The 15,557-nt window shown below is 27.8% G+C and overlaps 1 protein-coding gene across 1 annotated transcript in view; it reads left to right on the forward strand.

The window, feature by feature from the left end:
- Nucleotides 1-8,650: 8,650 nt before the first annotated feature.
- LOC126744707 (homeobox protein B-H1-like) overlaps nucleotides 8,651-15,557 on the forward strand; it is an 83,208-nt gene continuing 76,301 nt past the window's right edge. The window contains exons 1-2 of the mRNA XM_050452231.1: nucleotides 8,651-9,269; nucleotides 14,668-14,882. Of these exons, the coding sequence (XP_050308188.1) occupies nucleotides 9,247-9,269; nucleotides 14,668-14,882 (238 nt within the window). The 5' untranslated portion in view covers nucleotides 8,651-9,246. The remainder of the gene's footprint in view (nucleotides 9,270-14,667; nucleotides 14,883-15,557) is intronic.

Consider the following 15,557-nt stretch of genomic DNA (forward strand, 5'->3'; position numbering starts at 1 on the left):
TAACTTGTAACAAGGACGCCTCTAATTCTTTAAAACTCTGTATTTAATGATCATATACCAAAGTGTAAAATATCTAAAAGAATATTAGTAAAACTAATTTAATTGTCTATATTGCATTGTCTATATTTAATTGTCTAACAGTCTATATTGCAACACGTTATCCAGAATTTCCGAGTTTTAAAATAGAACTATTTTTGGGTTTGGTTATCCAAGTAAAATAACCCATAATAATCTATTTTCGTTCGCAGAAGATTTAACGGGTGCTGATAAGATAGACTTTTTAAGTTGTTTGCTTCTTGAACTGTTTTGTAATTAGTTTTGTATTTCACCTTTGGTGAAACTTCACGTATGTAATTTGTATTTTTTTTTTAATTTAGATTTAGCATTGTTGTTGGAGCAAAATTTACTATATGAAATTTTGTTTCATTTAAAAAGAAAAAAGTTTTGCTTGATTAAAAAAATAAGTATTGTTTCAAACTTTCCAACAATTTTAAACACGTTTTTAAAAATTAATTAAAAAAAACTTATATTTTTTAAGTTTATATTGATAATTTTGTTGTTGATTCTATACTTTTTTAAATAAAATATTTGTGTCTTTTTTTAACGTAAGACATTTATTTATATGTTTATTTATACTATAGAGATCTAGATTATATTAAAACTTACGTAAAACAATTAAGGTAAATCTAGTAATTCAAATTTATAGTTTTATTATTTTAATACAGAACTTAAAGTTTAGAGAAGTTGTAAACATGTTTTGATGTGCATTCTGCATTTACATTACTTTAAAAAAAAACAGGTATTTGGCAAGAGATCTAGATTAAGTTCTATATGCATGGGAAATATACAGATTTTTGTGAATGGGGAAAGTATTTTGTATGCCAAAGAAATTAAATATTTGGGAACAACTTTCGATGCCAATCTGAATTTTCATGCTCATGATGCAGATTTTGTAATGAGAAAATTTTCAAAAAAAGTTGGATTTATCACAAGAATTGGAAAAAATTTGTCAATGTACATCAAATTAAAACTTTACAACGCCATTGCTCTTCCTCATTTACAGTTCTGTTCAACATTATTGTTTAACTTGCCACAGTATAGGATTGACCAACTGGAAAGGATTTAAAATAGGGCCATGAGACTGAATCTAAATTGTAATCGTTACACGCCTATTGTCTCTATGTTGGGTGTCCTAAATATGTTGTCTGTACATCAAAGAATTTTATATAACGTCTATTTGTTTATTTATTTAAAACATCAGATGCTCCCCGATTATATTTGTAATAAATCAAGAGTTTTTGGAGATTACATAACTATAATACGAGAAATCGTTTAGACTTCATACTGGTCGACAGATGTAACACAACCCAAATGCATAATTCAGTTCTGTACAAAGGTTTAATTCTATTTAACAACTTGCCCGCTAACATCAAAAATTGTATTACTTTAAATCAAATCAGAGGGCTCTTGAGAAGATTTATCATGAATAAGTAATATTGTGTTTGTTATTTTATTATGCTTATTTTAATCATGTAGTTTATTAAGTTTTAGTATAGTATGCATTGTTTCCGCTCCAATAATCATCTTGATTGTGGGTTTATCTGTTGACTGGGTATTTTTGGGCCAACCGGGATACTGGTTAGAGCTTCTTGGAACTACCGAAGCATTTATAAGTGTTACACGGGGGGACCAATGAGTCTGGTCAGCAAGGTCAACCAAGTTCTAAATGTGTGTCATCGGCTGCTTGCAACTGAACCGACTCGATCAACCTGAGTCGACATTATTTTTATTATTATAAGGCAAACAACAAATTGACTATGCTTATAATAAGTGAAGCAAGGAAATAATGTTTAGGTTAAGCCTAGTTTTAATTTATGGTTTACCTCTGACAGGATATTTTTGGAACCGGGATGCTATTTCTGGATTACCGAGACCATCTATGGACAAACCGGAGAGTGATAGAGTTATGGCCAACTTTTACTTTATTTTTCATTTATGTTTTTATTGAATGTAGCTTTTGCTAAATAACGATATTATTTATTTATTTATTTATTTATTTATTTTTTTTTTACATTTACTTTATATTTAATTTTATATCAAATATTGTTTTTGACAAATTTTTTTATTTTAGATTTTCTTTTTTAATTATTCAAACTATTGACTTGTTTTACTCAATAATCCAGGTGGGTGCTAAGCATGCAAAAAGCATGTTATACGGTCGTCCTTGTAATTTTAGAAACTACAGATTTCCTCACAATTGCATATACCGGTATGGTAACGAAAGTGCAAACCATAGAAAAGTACATTGGATGTTAAAGCATATGCAATACTTGAGTTGGGTTCAATCTAAAAAATATATATATTTATGTGTGTATACAATTATATAAAGTGTTTCCCTTTATATTTTAACTATCAATATATAATAAACAATAAGTAATTTAAAAAAAAAAAAATTGTAAATTTTTTGTAGAGGTCAAATTACGAGACAGTTTTCCACTAACTCTTTATTTTACTGATTAAAACTGAGTAGGTTAAGTAACCTAACTCGAAAAATTCCATTATATATATAATATAATATAATATCCATTATCCCAAAGATACACTTTTATAAAAGGTAAAAAACACGAAATATACAGCATCACAAATACATTTAATAAAATAACGAAGGTTACATATTTCGCTCGACTAGAGCATCATCAGACCTAAACAATAATTAAAATTATGTAACCCGAAAAAAGGAGAATTCAACAAAAACTTACCATAACATACACAAAACACCTGATATATAAGTAAACAAAGATTACAATAAAGTGGCACTATCTATGTACAAAGAACTCAACTAAACAATCAAATCACTTTATACATTTTAGAAATCTAACCATCATTTAAGAGTCTAGAACTACTTGAGGTTATTAAAAACTATGTGGCCATCAAAAATCAAAAATAGGTAACTTAAGTTTTATTCTTTAATTTGAGTGTCACACCAAAGGTTCCAAACATAGGACTATTATTTAGAAGTGTTTAAGAATAGATGAATAGAAGTCCATATTTTGTAGGAGAATGTGTATATAAAGATAACAAATAGGGTCTTTATCTCCAAGAAAAATGCATGTAGGTCACTTAGGTAAATGTATTAAGCATTTCGGCTGTGTAAACTGCCATCATCAGATACTAAAATAAAATACAGGTAATTCAAGACAGACTTAAAAAAGAGTTTAGAGAAAACCAACTCTATATCAAGAAGCTCCAGTAAAGCACTAAATATTGCCAAAAAAAACTGGATACGTCAAGAAATTCGCAACCATTACTCTAATTTAAACTCCATAGGTTTCTGGTCACTTAAGTTTTTATATTCTCTAATTTCTAAGCAGCTACACAACATTGAGTTTGATATTTTGTTAGTTTATATAAAAGAACATGTACGTAGAAAGGGTAAGGAACATTTTATAATTTTGAACAAAAAACTGCATAGTTTAAAACATAAACAAAATAACAACTTGTCGAATTCCTATAAGAACAGTACCGAACCCCATAATTTTCATCCTCGTATTCTTAACTTGTCCAATAGTGCTCTTGCTAACCAAGAAAAACATCTTTTAAATATGGGCCTAAAGTTCAACTTACCCCATTTTGATTCAAATTATGTTTCTGAACAACTTTGTTTATAATAATTGACTTACTTGTCAACAATAAATGAAGCTGAAAGAATTCTAAAAACCAATGAACTTTACAAACCAGAGTGTGTGAGAGGGCAAATATCCTTTAAAATCGACAAATATTTGAAAGGTAACAACATTGATCATCTTTATAATAAGAAAAATAACATAGTTCTAAAACAATCAGAAAATAAGATGGCCAAAGATAGTTTAGTTTTAACAAAAGCCTACAAGGGAAACTGTATTGTTATAATGAACAAACCAGATTATTTATCTAAGGTTACTCAATTTCTAAATTCCAATAATTTTTGCAACCTAACTAACAACCCCGTGAACAAGTTTATAGCCCTATTAAAGTTTACTCTTAAACAAAGACAGTTGACTCTTGATTATTTTTCCATCTCCGAAGAAGAAAAGAAAACTCATTTCCATGAATCCCTCCACTCCTCTCCTTTACTGCCTACCGAAAATACATAAAGCTAACTACCCTGTTCATCCAATAGCTGCCTACATGAATTCGCCTGCTTCCAGACTTTCTTCTTGGTTATCTTCTATTTTACCTTCTACGTTAAACTACGTTAAAATTCTCTTGAATTAACTGAACATTTATTTCCTATCCAGATACCACCTCAATCCTGGCTTATCTCTTTTGATGTTACTAACTTGTTTCCGAGCATACCTCCGAGTGATTGCATTTCAATACTCAGAGAATTACTTTATACTAACACTAATTTACCCAGTCATTTCATTTTGGATTTGTGTTCTCTAGTCAATTGTGTGCTCCTTCAAAACTTTTTTCAATTTAACAATAATTTTTTCGAACAAAAAACTGGATTAGCAATGGGCTCTAATTTGTCACCTTTTTTTAGCCGAACCGTTTATGTATAAACTAGAACAACAAATTTCAGAACACCATTTATTTAAAAACATACAAAAACATGGGTTCGCTACGTAGACGACATTTTCACTATTTTTAATGGAACCAAAGACGACCTAGAAAACTTTGTTGATTTCATTAATTCTGTTCACCCAACATACAGTTTACCTCTGAGTTAGAGAAAGAATCAAGTTTGCCATTTTTAGACCTTTTAATCACTAACCACAATAACCATTTTGAATTTCAAATATATCGTAAACCTATAGCCACAGATACAGTAATACCCTTTACCTCTAATCATCCCTTTAACCAAAAATTTGCCGCTTTTAATTGTTTTTTTTTATAGATTGTTCAATATTCCACTAAACGATATTAATTTCAAAAAAGAATATAATATAATTTTACAAATCGCTCGAAACAATGGATATCCTATAAATTCTATTAAGAAGCTATACAACAAACATTTTTTCAAAAAACTTAATAAACCATTACTCAGTAAACCTAACACCCTCGGATCTTATCGATCTATTACTTACTTTGGTTTTAAGTCCAATGAATTTGTCACTAAACCTAATATTTGTTTTAAAATCAAAAACAATTTGGCAAAACATTTAGTAAACACTAAAGACAAAATACCGATAACACATCGATCTGGAGTTTACAAGTTAACTTGTTCCCACCCATTATGTGATATTTGTTATGTCGGCCAAAGCGGAAGGAAAATTGAAGTCAGAGTCAACGAACATTTAGGACTTATCACGCGAAATAAAAATACTTTCATTAACAATACCAATTCTCCATATGCGAACCACATATTAGAGTCTGGGCATAATTTTGATCCGGGACCTAACACTGAGATTCTGCATGTTTGTGAGAAAGGGTTACAATTGGACTTGTTGAAAGCATTTGAAATAAATAGGGCCATAAACTCCCCAGACTGCACATGCATTAATGAGCAAATTAAGTTTGACAGTTTACGCTTTTTTGATTCAATTAGCCCTAGAAAATAACTTTTACCTTTATTGTTTTTAACTCTTTCATCTTATAACATTTGTATTAGTCAAAATTTAAAATCTTTTCTTTAACGCAATACTAATATACAATAGTTCCTTATAGTACCTTCTTTTAATATGTAGAAATCTGTATCGTCCCAAGTATAAATTTTATATTTTGAATCGAAAATGTCCTTATTGTACTATGTTTTTAATTTTAATTCTTTTATTTATTGTTGTTTTTTTTCCCGATAACGGGTAATTTTTGTTTTATTTGGTGAACGTATATGTTTTTTCTAATGTTCTGGTGAGTTCTAAATCTATATTGTTATAGCGAATAAGCTCTTTTTTAAAACTGTCTTGAATTACCTGTATTTTATTTTAGTACCTGATGATGGCTGTTTACACAGCCGAAATGCATAATACATTTACCTAAAGGACCTACATGGATTTTTCTTGGAGATAAAGACTTCCCCTATTTGTAATCTTTGTTTAAGGAATGATTATGTATTATTTAATACAAATATTTTAATAATTTTGTCAAAAAAAACTAAGTAAGCAAATTAAATTAAAAGAAAACATTCAAAAAAATAAACAATATTTCAAGAAAAAACATATTCTAATAAATTGCATTTTGGAAAATTAAATAAATTTAATGATGCCCTAATAAGTTTCATCATTATTAGGCACATATTATTTATTTTTTTTATTTAAAACTCTTATTTATATACTATAAAAATACTGTTCTGAAGTCTCATCAAAATGTAAATTCTTTTTAACATGATTCAACCATATTATGTATATTCCTGGTGGAATATAGTTAAAAAGTGAAGTGAAGTGAAGGAAATTTATCTAATTTAAGAGTATAATTTAGAAAGGTATTTGTGTTTCCATGTATTTTTTCTAAACAAAAAAAAATGAACCAAAATAAACCCTAATTTCATATTAAAGATTTTTATTTAAAACTCTTATTTATATACTATAACAATACTGTTCTGAAGTCTCATCAAAATGTAAATTCTTTTTAACATGATTCAACCATATTATGTATATTCCTGGTGGAATATAGTTAAAAAGTGAAGTGAAGTGAAGGAAATTTATCTAATTTAAGAGTATAATTTAGAAAGGTATTTGTGTTTCCATGTATTTTTTCTAAACAAAAAAAAAATGAACCAAAATAAACCCTAATTTCATATTAAAGATATATATATATATATATATATGTAATTTTTATGTAATATTTTAAACTACATAATTGATTATCAAAGGTAATCTTAAAATAATATATATCTACTAACAAAGCATTTAAAAAAAATTAAGGTAGTATTTCGATATTAGTTTAAAAACAAACTTAGTTCTACTGCTATGCGTCAAATACTTATTTTACGCACTCTTTAGGTTTATTTTATCATCAAGCGCTTATACATTTTGCTTGGATTTTTTTTAATTTCTATTAAAAAATTAAAGACCATAGTAAACTATTATAATCTCTTTTAGCAGATCACGTTTTCTAAAGTTTCTTTTTCAAAAATAAACATGTTTCATTCTTTTTAATTTTTTCCAAACAATAATTTTTCGTTGTTATTTGACGATCCTATATATGTTTTATTTGAATTTTACTATTTAAATGTCTTCTTTTGCTTTGCCTATGAATTTATGTTTTGTACTTACTCTTTAAGTTCATTTTTATCCTTTTCATAAGTTTATACTTGTTACTGTTTTATTTAATTATTTTTGTATTTTCGTTTTTAAAAACTTCTAATAAAATGTTCAGTATATTTATTTATGTTTTATTTTTGATATTTTATTCTATTCTTTTACGTTTTTTTCGTGCTGCAACTTATTACATTATGGATGCTAAATATCGTTCTATTATTATACTAAGTTTTTATAAGGAATATAAATATATATTTTTTAGTAAAATTTAGTTTCATCGATGTAAAAATATACCCTTTAAAACATATATAAAAAAAACAAAATATATTAGAAGCTTATATTGCAACTAATAATAGATATTTTCAAAGATATATACATATACATCCCATCTCTATGAAAATAATCCAGCAAGGTTTAAAACTTAAAATGTGACTACTAAAAAAATTATCTTTTTAAATCGTCGCGTCGTGTTTTTAAGTTTGTACAATGAATTGCCAAAAATTCGAATTTAACCTTATTGATGGCATCAATTTTCGATTTAAGGTGACAAAAAAATCATTTGCCTCCCAATCGGATGATCTCGTGGGCCAATCGATAGTACTCCTTTTCTTAATTCATCTACGTTTCATTTAGAATTTACCGTACAGATACTTAATGCAGTATGAGGATGCTCCGGAAATTTAAATGAATTTATTTGCCTAGACTCTTTGAAGAATAATGTCAACCCAAGGTTGTTCAAAATTATAGAAGACGAACAAAGTTATCGATGAAAAAATCTGATATCTTAGCAAGACGAAGTTCCTTGCTTTATTGAGGTACGCCTGGTTTAATAGAATCGGAAAAAATCTAATTTCTTCTGATTGCATTTAAGTTAAACTCAATTTTCCGTGTCACTAACAATAGATCATGAACTAGGCAAAATTTGCCTAAACCTTAATGATAAAAGTATATATCTTCAACCGAAACTTAATTTATATATTTTTATCCGTCGACCTTGAAGAGAAGCAGCGAATTCGTAGATTAAATTAGCTGTAAATTTCTTAAAAACTTTAATCAATATATTTAATGGAAATAGCGCACTCTGTTATATAATCTGTGCATAAAGGGAATTTACCCGTAAAATACCCAATCAAAAAGCAATGGATGAGGGAAAAAGTCAAAAGCGAATGAAATCGCTCGAATGACAGGGGCTAAATGGTTTTATTTTAAATACCAAATTAAACAAATACATTAAAATGGCGACACTATCTTATTAACTCAACTACAGCATTCAAAAGCCTTATTATTACAAAAGTTCCTCGAAAGCATCATAACGAACCCAGTTAAGTCAAAGTCATTCCATCAACCACCCTAATTAGCTTTCAAAAAATAAAGAAATAATAAAAAGCTGTAAGCGACACGATTTCATATTCAACAACGGCAACAAAGGAGGCATTATCCCAAGCACAATACAAAACTAATAGAACAGAACTAATATCGCAGCTTATTTCTCCTCCGCCGTACGGGCTTTATTACATAACCAATAGAAGTACTTTAGAGCATAAAACTGTTTTCCTAAATACTCAATCTAATAAAATCTCTTCGCAAGTCCTGCCCATAAAATAAATACAAGAAAGCAGTTCGCGACGCCTCAGCAAGTTCATTGGGCGCCAAATTATAATCGCTGCTCCGCGATTGGTCCCTCGATAAACAGGAGAGGGAAACCGCGTAGTAGGGGTAGACAACATGGCTGATTTACTGGCTGTTTAGTTTCACAGCGAGTGTTGCTCGAAGTTCAGGTTAGTTTGCTAAAACACCTCGTGTTGTGCCGACAATAATTAAAATTGTTGTGTCGGATGTGTGAAGAAACTGAGGGAATTTCTTCGGTCGCGTATGTTGTTTCATTCCGGTTCGAGGGACCAAAATAATTTTTGTGTTGTGCGCTATTTTGTCTTTTTTGGATTATTTTGTCTTTGGTGTTTGTTAGCTACTGGAGAGTACTCGTAATATAATAGGACTATTGAATAAATAAAGGACTACCAAGGTGTTTGGTGTGGGCGAAACGGTGTCGAGTACGGTGACTGGCATGACCGTGCAAGACGAGACCAGGTAAGTTAACTCACATTTAAAATATGATAAAATAGCCGTGATGCTCTAATAAGTTATGCATTGGATAAAATTCTATAAATTAAAGATTGGTTTATCTTAAACTAATTGTTGATAATTACTTTTTGTCTTTACTTCTGATTTTTTGTTTTAATTTGTTGGGCGCCAAAATGTAGTAGTATATATAGAATTGACCTAACAAATCTAATCAAAGAAAATAAACTGCTTTATTATATATTGCTAACAAATCCTCATTTAAATGGAATTTATGAATTTATGTAAATATAAAAATTAAGCAGATAATTTAAACTTTAAATGAGTTCTTTTATCGATATTATGATGCAACTGTATTCTTAAGGGAGATTGTATGTTATTTACAATCAAACGAAAATATTTATAATACACTTTTTTAATATTATGGATAAAATTCGTTACATTTAAAAAAATGCGTTTAGTATTGAAAGTAAAAACTAGTGGTTTTATTATTAACTACAAATATCTCAAAAGTAATTTCTTTTATTTACTTTAATTTTATTATCTGGAAAAAAATACTTATGTTTTTTCCTGCAAAGAGAGCACACATTATATTTCTTAACAATTAAAAAAAAAGCGGTCAGAAAAGAAATTGTTAAGATATGATATGAACAATATTTTGTTAATGTATTTTATTTATTTTCTTGATATAATTTCGTGTAACAAATTCTTGCTTTCTATTTCTAAAATAAAAAAGGTAAAATAATAATTAAATGGTCTTTATTTGAAAATGATAAAATAATACAGAGTTTACGAAGAGATATAAAAAATTAGCGAAATAAGCCATATTTAACCTAATAGTTGCTTGTAATGCCTACACTGCTGAATACGTATATAAAATATTAAAAATTATTAACACTATTGACTTTAAATGCTAATGCCTAAAAATATCTTTGAAACAATATTTTAAATTTTTATTTAAATTTAAATGCATTTTTACTTAAAGAAATCATTAAACAAAATACATTTTTTATTAAAAGTGTGTATAGTTATATAATAAAGCTTGATTTTTTGAATATTTAAAAACTTTAATAATAAAATAATAATAGAATAGTATATAAGTTAAAAATATTAAAGAAGATAATAAAATACTCAACCATAAGTTACATAAACATAATATATATTTTTAAATCTAAAATTTAAATAAGTTGAAAGCATAGAAATGATTTTAAATTATTATTAATGTAAAAATATTTATTTCGCGTTTTATATTAAATTATTTTCTTTTCCTAATATTTAATTTCTTAATATTAATGTATTTGTATTTTAGTAAAATTTTATTGAACTACCGGCTTTTCTAAAATAAATCAAGCTTAAATTAATTGGATCCGATTTATAAAACTTCTAACGCGATCTTTTAGTTGGTCGATAAAATTATAACTAAAATAGAGTATTTATGTATAATTTAAATAAACATAATATATTGTTATAAAAGAACATATTTTTTTAATTCTATTTTCAAACTTTTTTTCAAAAATCACGCATAACTTAAATGGATTTTTTAAATCGGAAAAACTTCTAACCTGGTTTTCTAATTTTTAACCTGGTTTTTTCTAATTTATTGCAATATGGTAAGCAACTAATTTTCCTAATATAATTTTTAGCCTTACAGTAAACATAATGAACGTATTTAAACAATAGTCTTTTTCTTACAAATACAAGACAAAATCTGCCTTTTATTTCGAAACAGAAAAACATAATTTTCCTGTACTTTATAAAAATTATATTATTTTATTCTTTTACGTTTTTCCATAAAACATAAAAAAAATATTATTTGCATTAATGTATTTATTTCATTTTATTTGATTGCTTTTGTTTATACTCAATTTAGATTTAGGTCTCCCCACAAAAAAAAAAGATCCGGAGTCAACTTTTTAAAATTTCTTTATTACCCTGCAAAAGTAAATTGGTTTTACAAATTAAAAACTTATAGGTTGGGTTGGGTTGCAAACTACAAAATATCTTAAATTTAGCTTATAAATTTAGCAAAAAATTTTATAAGTCCTTAAACTTTAAAAGTCTTGAACAATTAGCTTCAGATTTACTTGCATGCTGCCTTACAAAAAAATTAAGTTAATTATAAAAAGTTAGCATCATTAGCAAATAGTACCAGAATTGATGCTCTTAATTGATGGTATGTCATATGCCATATGCCTTGATAATCTGTTTTCAATTTATCACAAGATAACACCTTTACATAAATACGAAAACAATTTTGAAACAATGCGGACTAAATAACCTTAATAAAGCCTTTACAAGACGATCTTCTTACTTTGCTATCCTATCTATTAAATTTTAATGTCTTCTACCTTTTAACAATAAATAAAATCTATGCTATATCAAACAATATTTTTCTCAGAGTTAGTGGTTAGGGGCGGTAACATGTTCAATCAATTATCGACGCCCTCAATTACCCTTAGGTTTGAGGTTTGTCCAAATTACTCCTCTAGCTATGAGAAAACATCTCGCAACGCGATTAGGAAATTCTATTGACATTGACATACCAAAAATGGAAAAGCCTTTCATAAAAGAAGTAGGATATACAGGAAAGGGGACGCTAGAAACTACTTAAACAAAGATCAGACAATAGACTTGAAAATTGTTTGAAATGTTGTTTAAAAACTAAAGAATTCTGAAGTGGTATATCTCAATAAAATCGCTGCGCTGTATATGAAAACATCTTTTTTATTATTAACTTTTGTATGTTAAAATTCCTAGAGTTTTTATCATAAGAGTTACACCTGTATTATTAAAATTAGGTGCGCAAGAAATAAAAACTGTAAGAGTGTTTATAAAAAGTTTTATAATTATTGTAGTTTTGTAGCTTAATATTTCTTTGAAACTAATTATTAAAAAATAGATTAAGGTGAATAGTTAATATCAATCATGATAATATTCAAAGCAATATAGAAAAAATCGACATAGTAACTAAGATAGTGGAATCTGATACATTACAAAATAACATTAAAAAAAGTTACTGCCTATTATGTGTAATTTATGGTATCTTCGTTCAAAGTATAATCACATATGTGCCCATCTACATATATTGTTTTGTTGCCATTAGTATATAGGCAGTCGACAAAAAAGCTTCTTTACAGTAAACAGCCTTTAAAAAGACGTAAATAAACGTCGAAACATCGGCACCTTTTCAAAAAAGAAAATTTTTGATTTCTTGGTCTTACACCTGCGAACTCCATCTACGATAATAATATAAATTTAGAAAATAATATTTTTAACATCTTAACATAAAAAGAGCTAATAAAAATTTCGACAATGTTATTTCTTTATTAGACATTTTTAATTTATAATTTATTAATAATATAGTATTAAGTGAATTTTTTCAATACTTTCATGTACAATTTTGACACGGAGGGTTATGCAACTTTTTACAATAATGCTAACTACAATAAAAATGATGGTATTATTGTTCTTATATAATCAAAATTAGAACCCACGTTAACTAGAATTATGATTTAAAAATTATTATTATAATTTTTACTGCAAGAGAATATTCGAATTAGTTTCTTAGATATCGGACTCTGAATTGAGTGACAACCTAGAAGCTAAAATATGCTTTTAGGCCTGTTAACTCAACATTTTCCAAATTATAGTTAAGTCTAGATTAAGTCTTTAACATCAGCAATAGTCCACATTTTTCTGAATAATATGTTTTATGCTGCAAGACAATATACCAATTAGTTCTTGAGATATTGGATGTTGAACATAAAAATTCTGAAAAATTTTGTTCGACCGGACTATACCGCACAGATCAAAGAAAATAGTACGGTCGATTTAGTATTGAAAAGGTCTGTAAATTATATTTGCTGGAGATGCTAACGTGACCTTATTGGATACATTAGATAGTGATGTTATTAAAATGACGTATTTTATCATGTGTCAAATGAGCTGCTTATCTTATATTATTGCCATTACCCAAAACTCTAATCACATATATTTATAATGTAGGAATAATCCAAATTTAGAACTAAATTTGTAACATAGCTATCCAAAGCTGTGTTACAAATCATTTTCCAGTAATGATAAATGTTGGTATAAAATTCAGCCACATAAATAACGCCTACATAAAACATAAGAGTGAAGAAACAATTCGCAGAACAAAATAAAATAAATTACAATAATTAAAAGTATTAAAGACCCTAAAAAAGCAATGACAACTTTCTCAAAATGTTTCATTACACATATAAACTGCTTAGAAATATTGTGTATAATTAAAAAAAAAACACAAACAAATTTAAAATTGAATAACAAATGTTATTGTCCTTTCAATTAGACATACGCATAAACTTAAAAGAAAACTCATAAATAACTATAATATACAACTTAAAAATGAATTTACAACAAAGGAAAATAAATTAACTGAAATAATAGAAAAACAAAAAAACACCTTTTATAAAGCCGAAATTAACAAAACAAACAATAATATGAAAAAAAAGCATGAAATTATAAAAGGCGCCATTAATAAAAAACGTTTAGATAAAAGTTCCATTAAAGTTAATAAGCAGTTTAATCAAAAATACATGAAAATGGCTTTCAAATAGGGAACTTTTGTAGGCAATACTTTAAAAATGTTGGTATGGAAATAGAAAACAAATGCAAGATTGCAAAAAAGTTATTACCTATTAGTTAAAACTTAATTGTTACATTATTTACAAAAAACCCATGTAGATATACTTGAAGCCCTACTCAAGATAACAAACAAAATTTATGAAACAGGGCAAGTATTATCAAATCAGAATCTAAAAATGTTAATTAGAATTATTTAAAAGTAATTACCGTTCAATTAGCTCAATTGCGTGTTTTGCCAATATTTTTGAGAAAAGCTTAAAAGATCGATTATTAGACTTCCTAATTAGGCGTAATATTATATCAAAATAGTATAATATCAAAGAAGCAATATGGATTTTTAGATTTTTGGAAGTCGTAGTGCTACAGATGCTTTACGCGAACTTACTCCTGACCACACTAGCTGTTTGAGTATTAACAGAAAATGTTTTGATGTTTTTATTGACCTTGTTAAGGCATTCGATACGGTCCTACATGGTCTTTCGAGTTTTAGAGCAGTATGGGATAAGGGAAAATCGCAATGACACTTATGAAATTTTTTTTTTAAATAGACGGCAATTTGTTAAGGTTGATAATATTATAGACAAAAATATAGGTTATTGACTACTAGTTAAATCTCGATTAAATATCAGTTTATATATGAAGTTTTTTAAGTATTTAAGGGCAATATAATAGCATATCGCTTCAAAACCTATTATCTCTTTGTTCTATCGCTTATCGGTTTATTGAATAATCTTATTCTTAAGAATTATTATGTGTTTCATAGTAAATTGTATTTGTTAAGGGCAATGCCGCAGACAGCCGCCACCCGGTCCCGATTCATGATCACCGACATCCTGAACGGACCGGCGGCCGACGGAGCAGCGGCCACGATAATGAGGGGCGGTCGATCTCCAAGTCCCGGACCAAGAGATCTCTCATTACACTCCAACCCCATCATACATGACAGCGATACTGATAGCTCAGGACATCCCGATACTTCTAGTATATGTTCGAACGGTAAGCAACGATTAATTTCGTCTATAAAGTCATGTAACTTGTTTGATTTTTGTCCTGGATTTAAATGGTTTGTGATGGATTTCGTCAGTTGTACGCTGTAACTGATTACTGAGGAAGTCAAATAAATTAAAATTACATATTTAGTCGCCTAGTTATAGTCCTGATGATGGCCTACGGCCGAAGCCGGTTAAGGCCAAGGCGTTAGTCATAAACAAGTATACATTTTAAATTTAATTATTCCTTTTAACCACAATGCAGCAATATTGTATGTACTTAATTTAAATAAATTTTTCTTTAATGCATAACTTAAATGGCTATGATATTAATAAAAATTATAACCTTTATATCTCGAAATATCTATTTATTATTCTCACTTAGACATACAGGGTATTAATAAATTATGTAGACAAACTTTAACCATCGAATCATTGATCAATTTGAAGACGCATTGTTTATATAAAAATGGATCCACAACGGCTTTGTTTTTAAGCTAGACCAGATCAGTATTAAATAAAAGGATGATATTGCCCTAAAGAATTGTAAAAGAATGGAACGTGTTTTATTTTAAATACGTATGCCCTATGATGAATACCCCATGATCTATGTATCAATACTTATCTAGATACTTATGACTTACGTTAAAATAATTAAATTAATTTATTTTCTTAAATAATT

This window comes from Anthonomus grandis, chromosome 14 (assembly GCF_022605725.1).
Source record: "Anthonomus grandis grandis chromosome 14, icAntGran1.3, whole genome shotgun sequence".
Classification (NCBI taxonomy): Eukaryota; Metazoa; Arthropoda; class Insecta; order Coleoptera; family Curculionidae; genus Anthonomus; species Anthonomus grandis.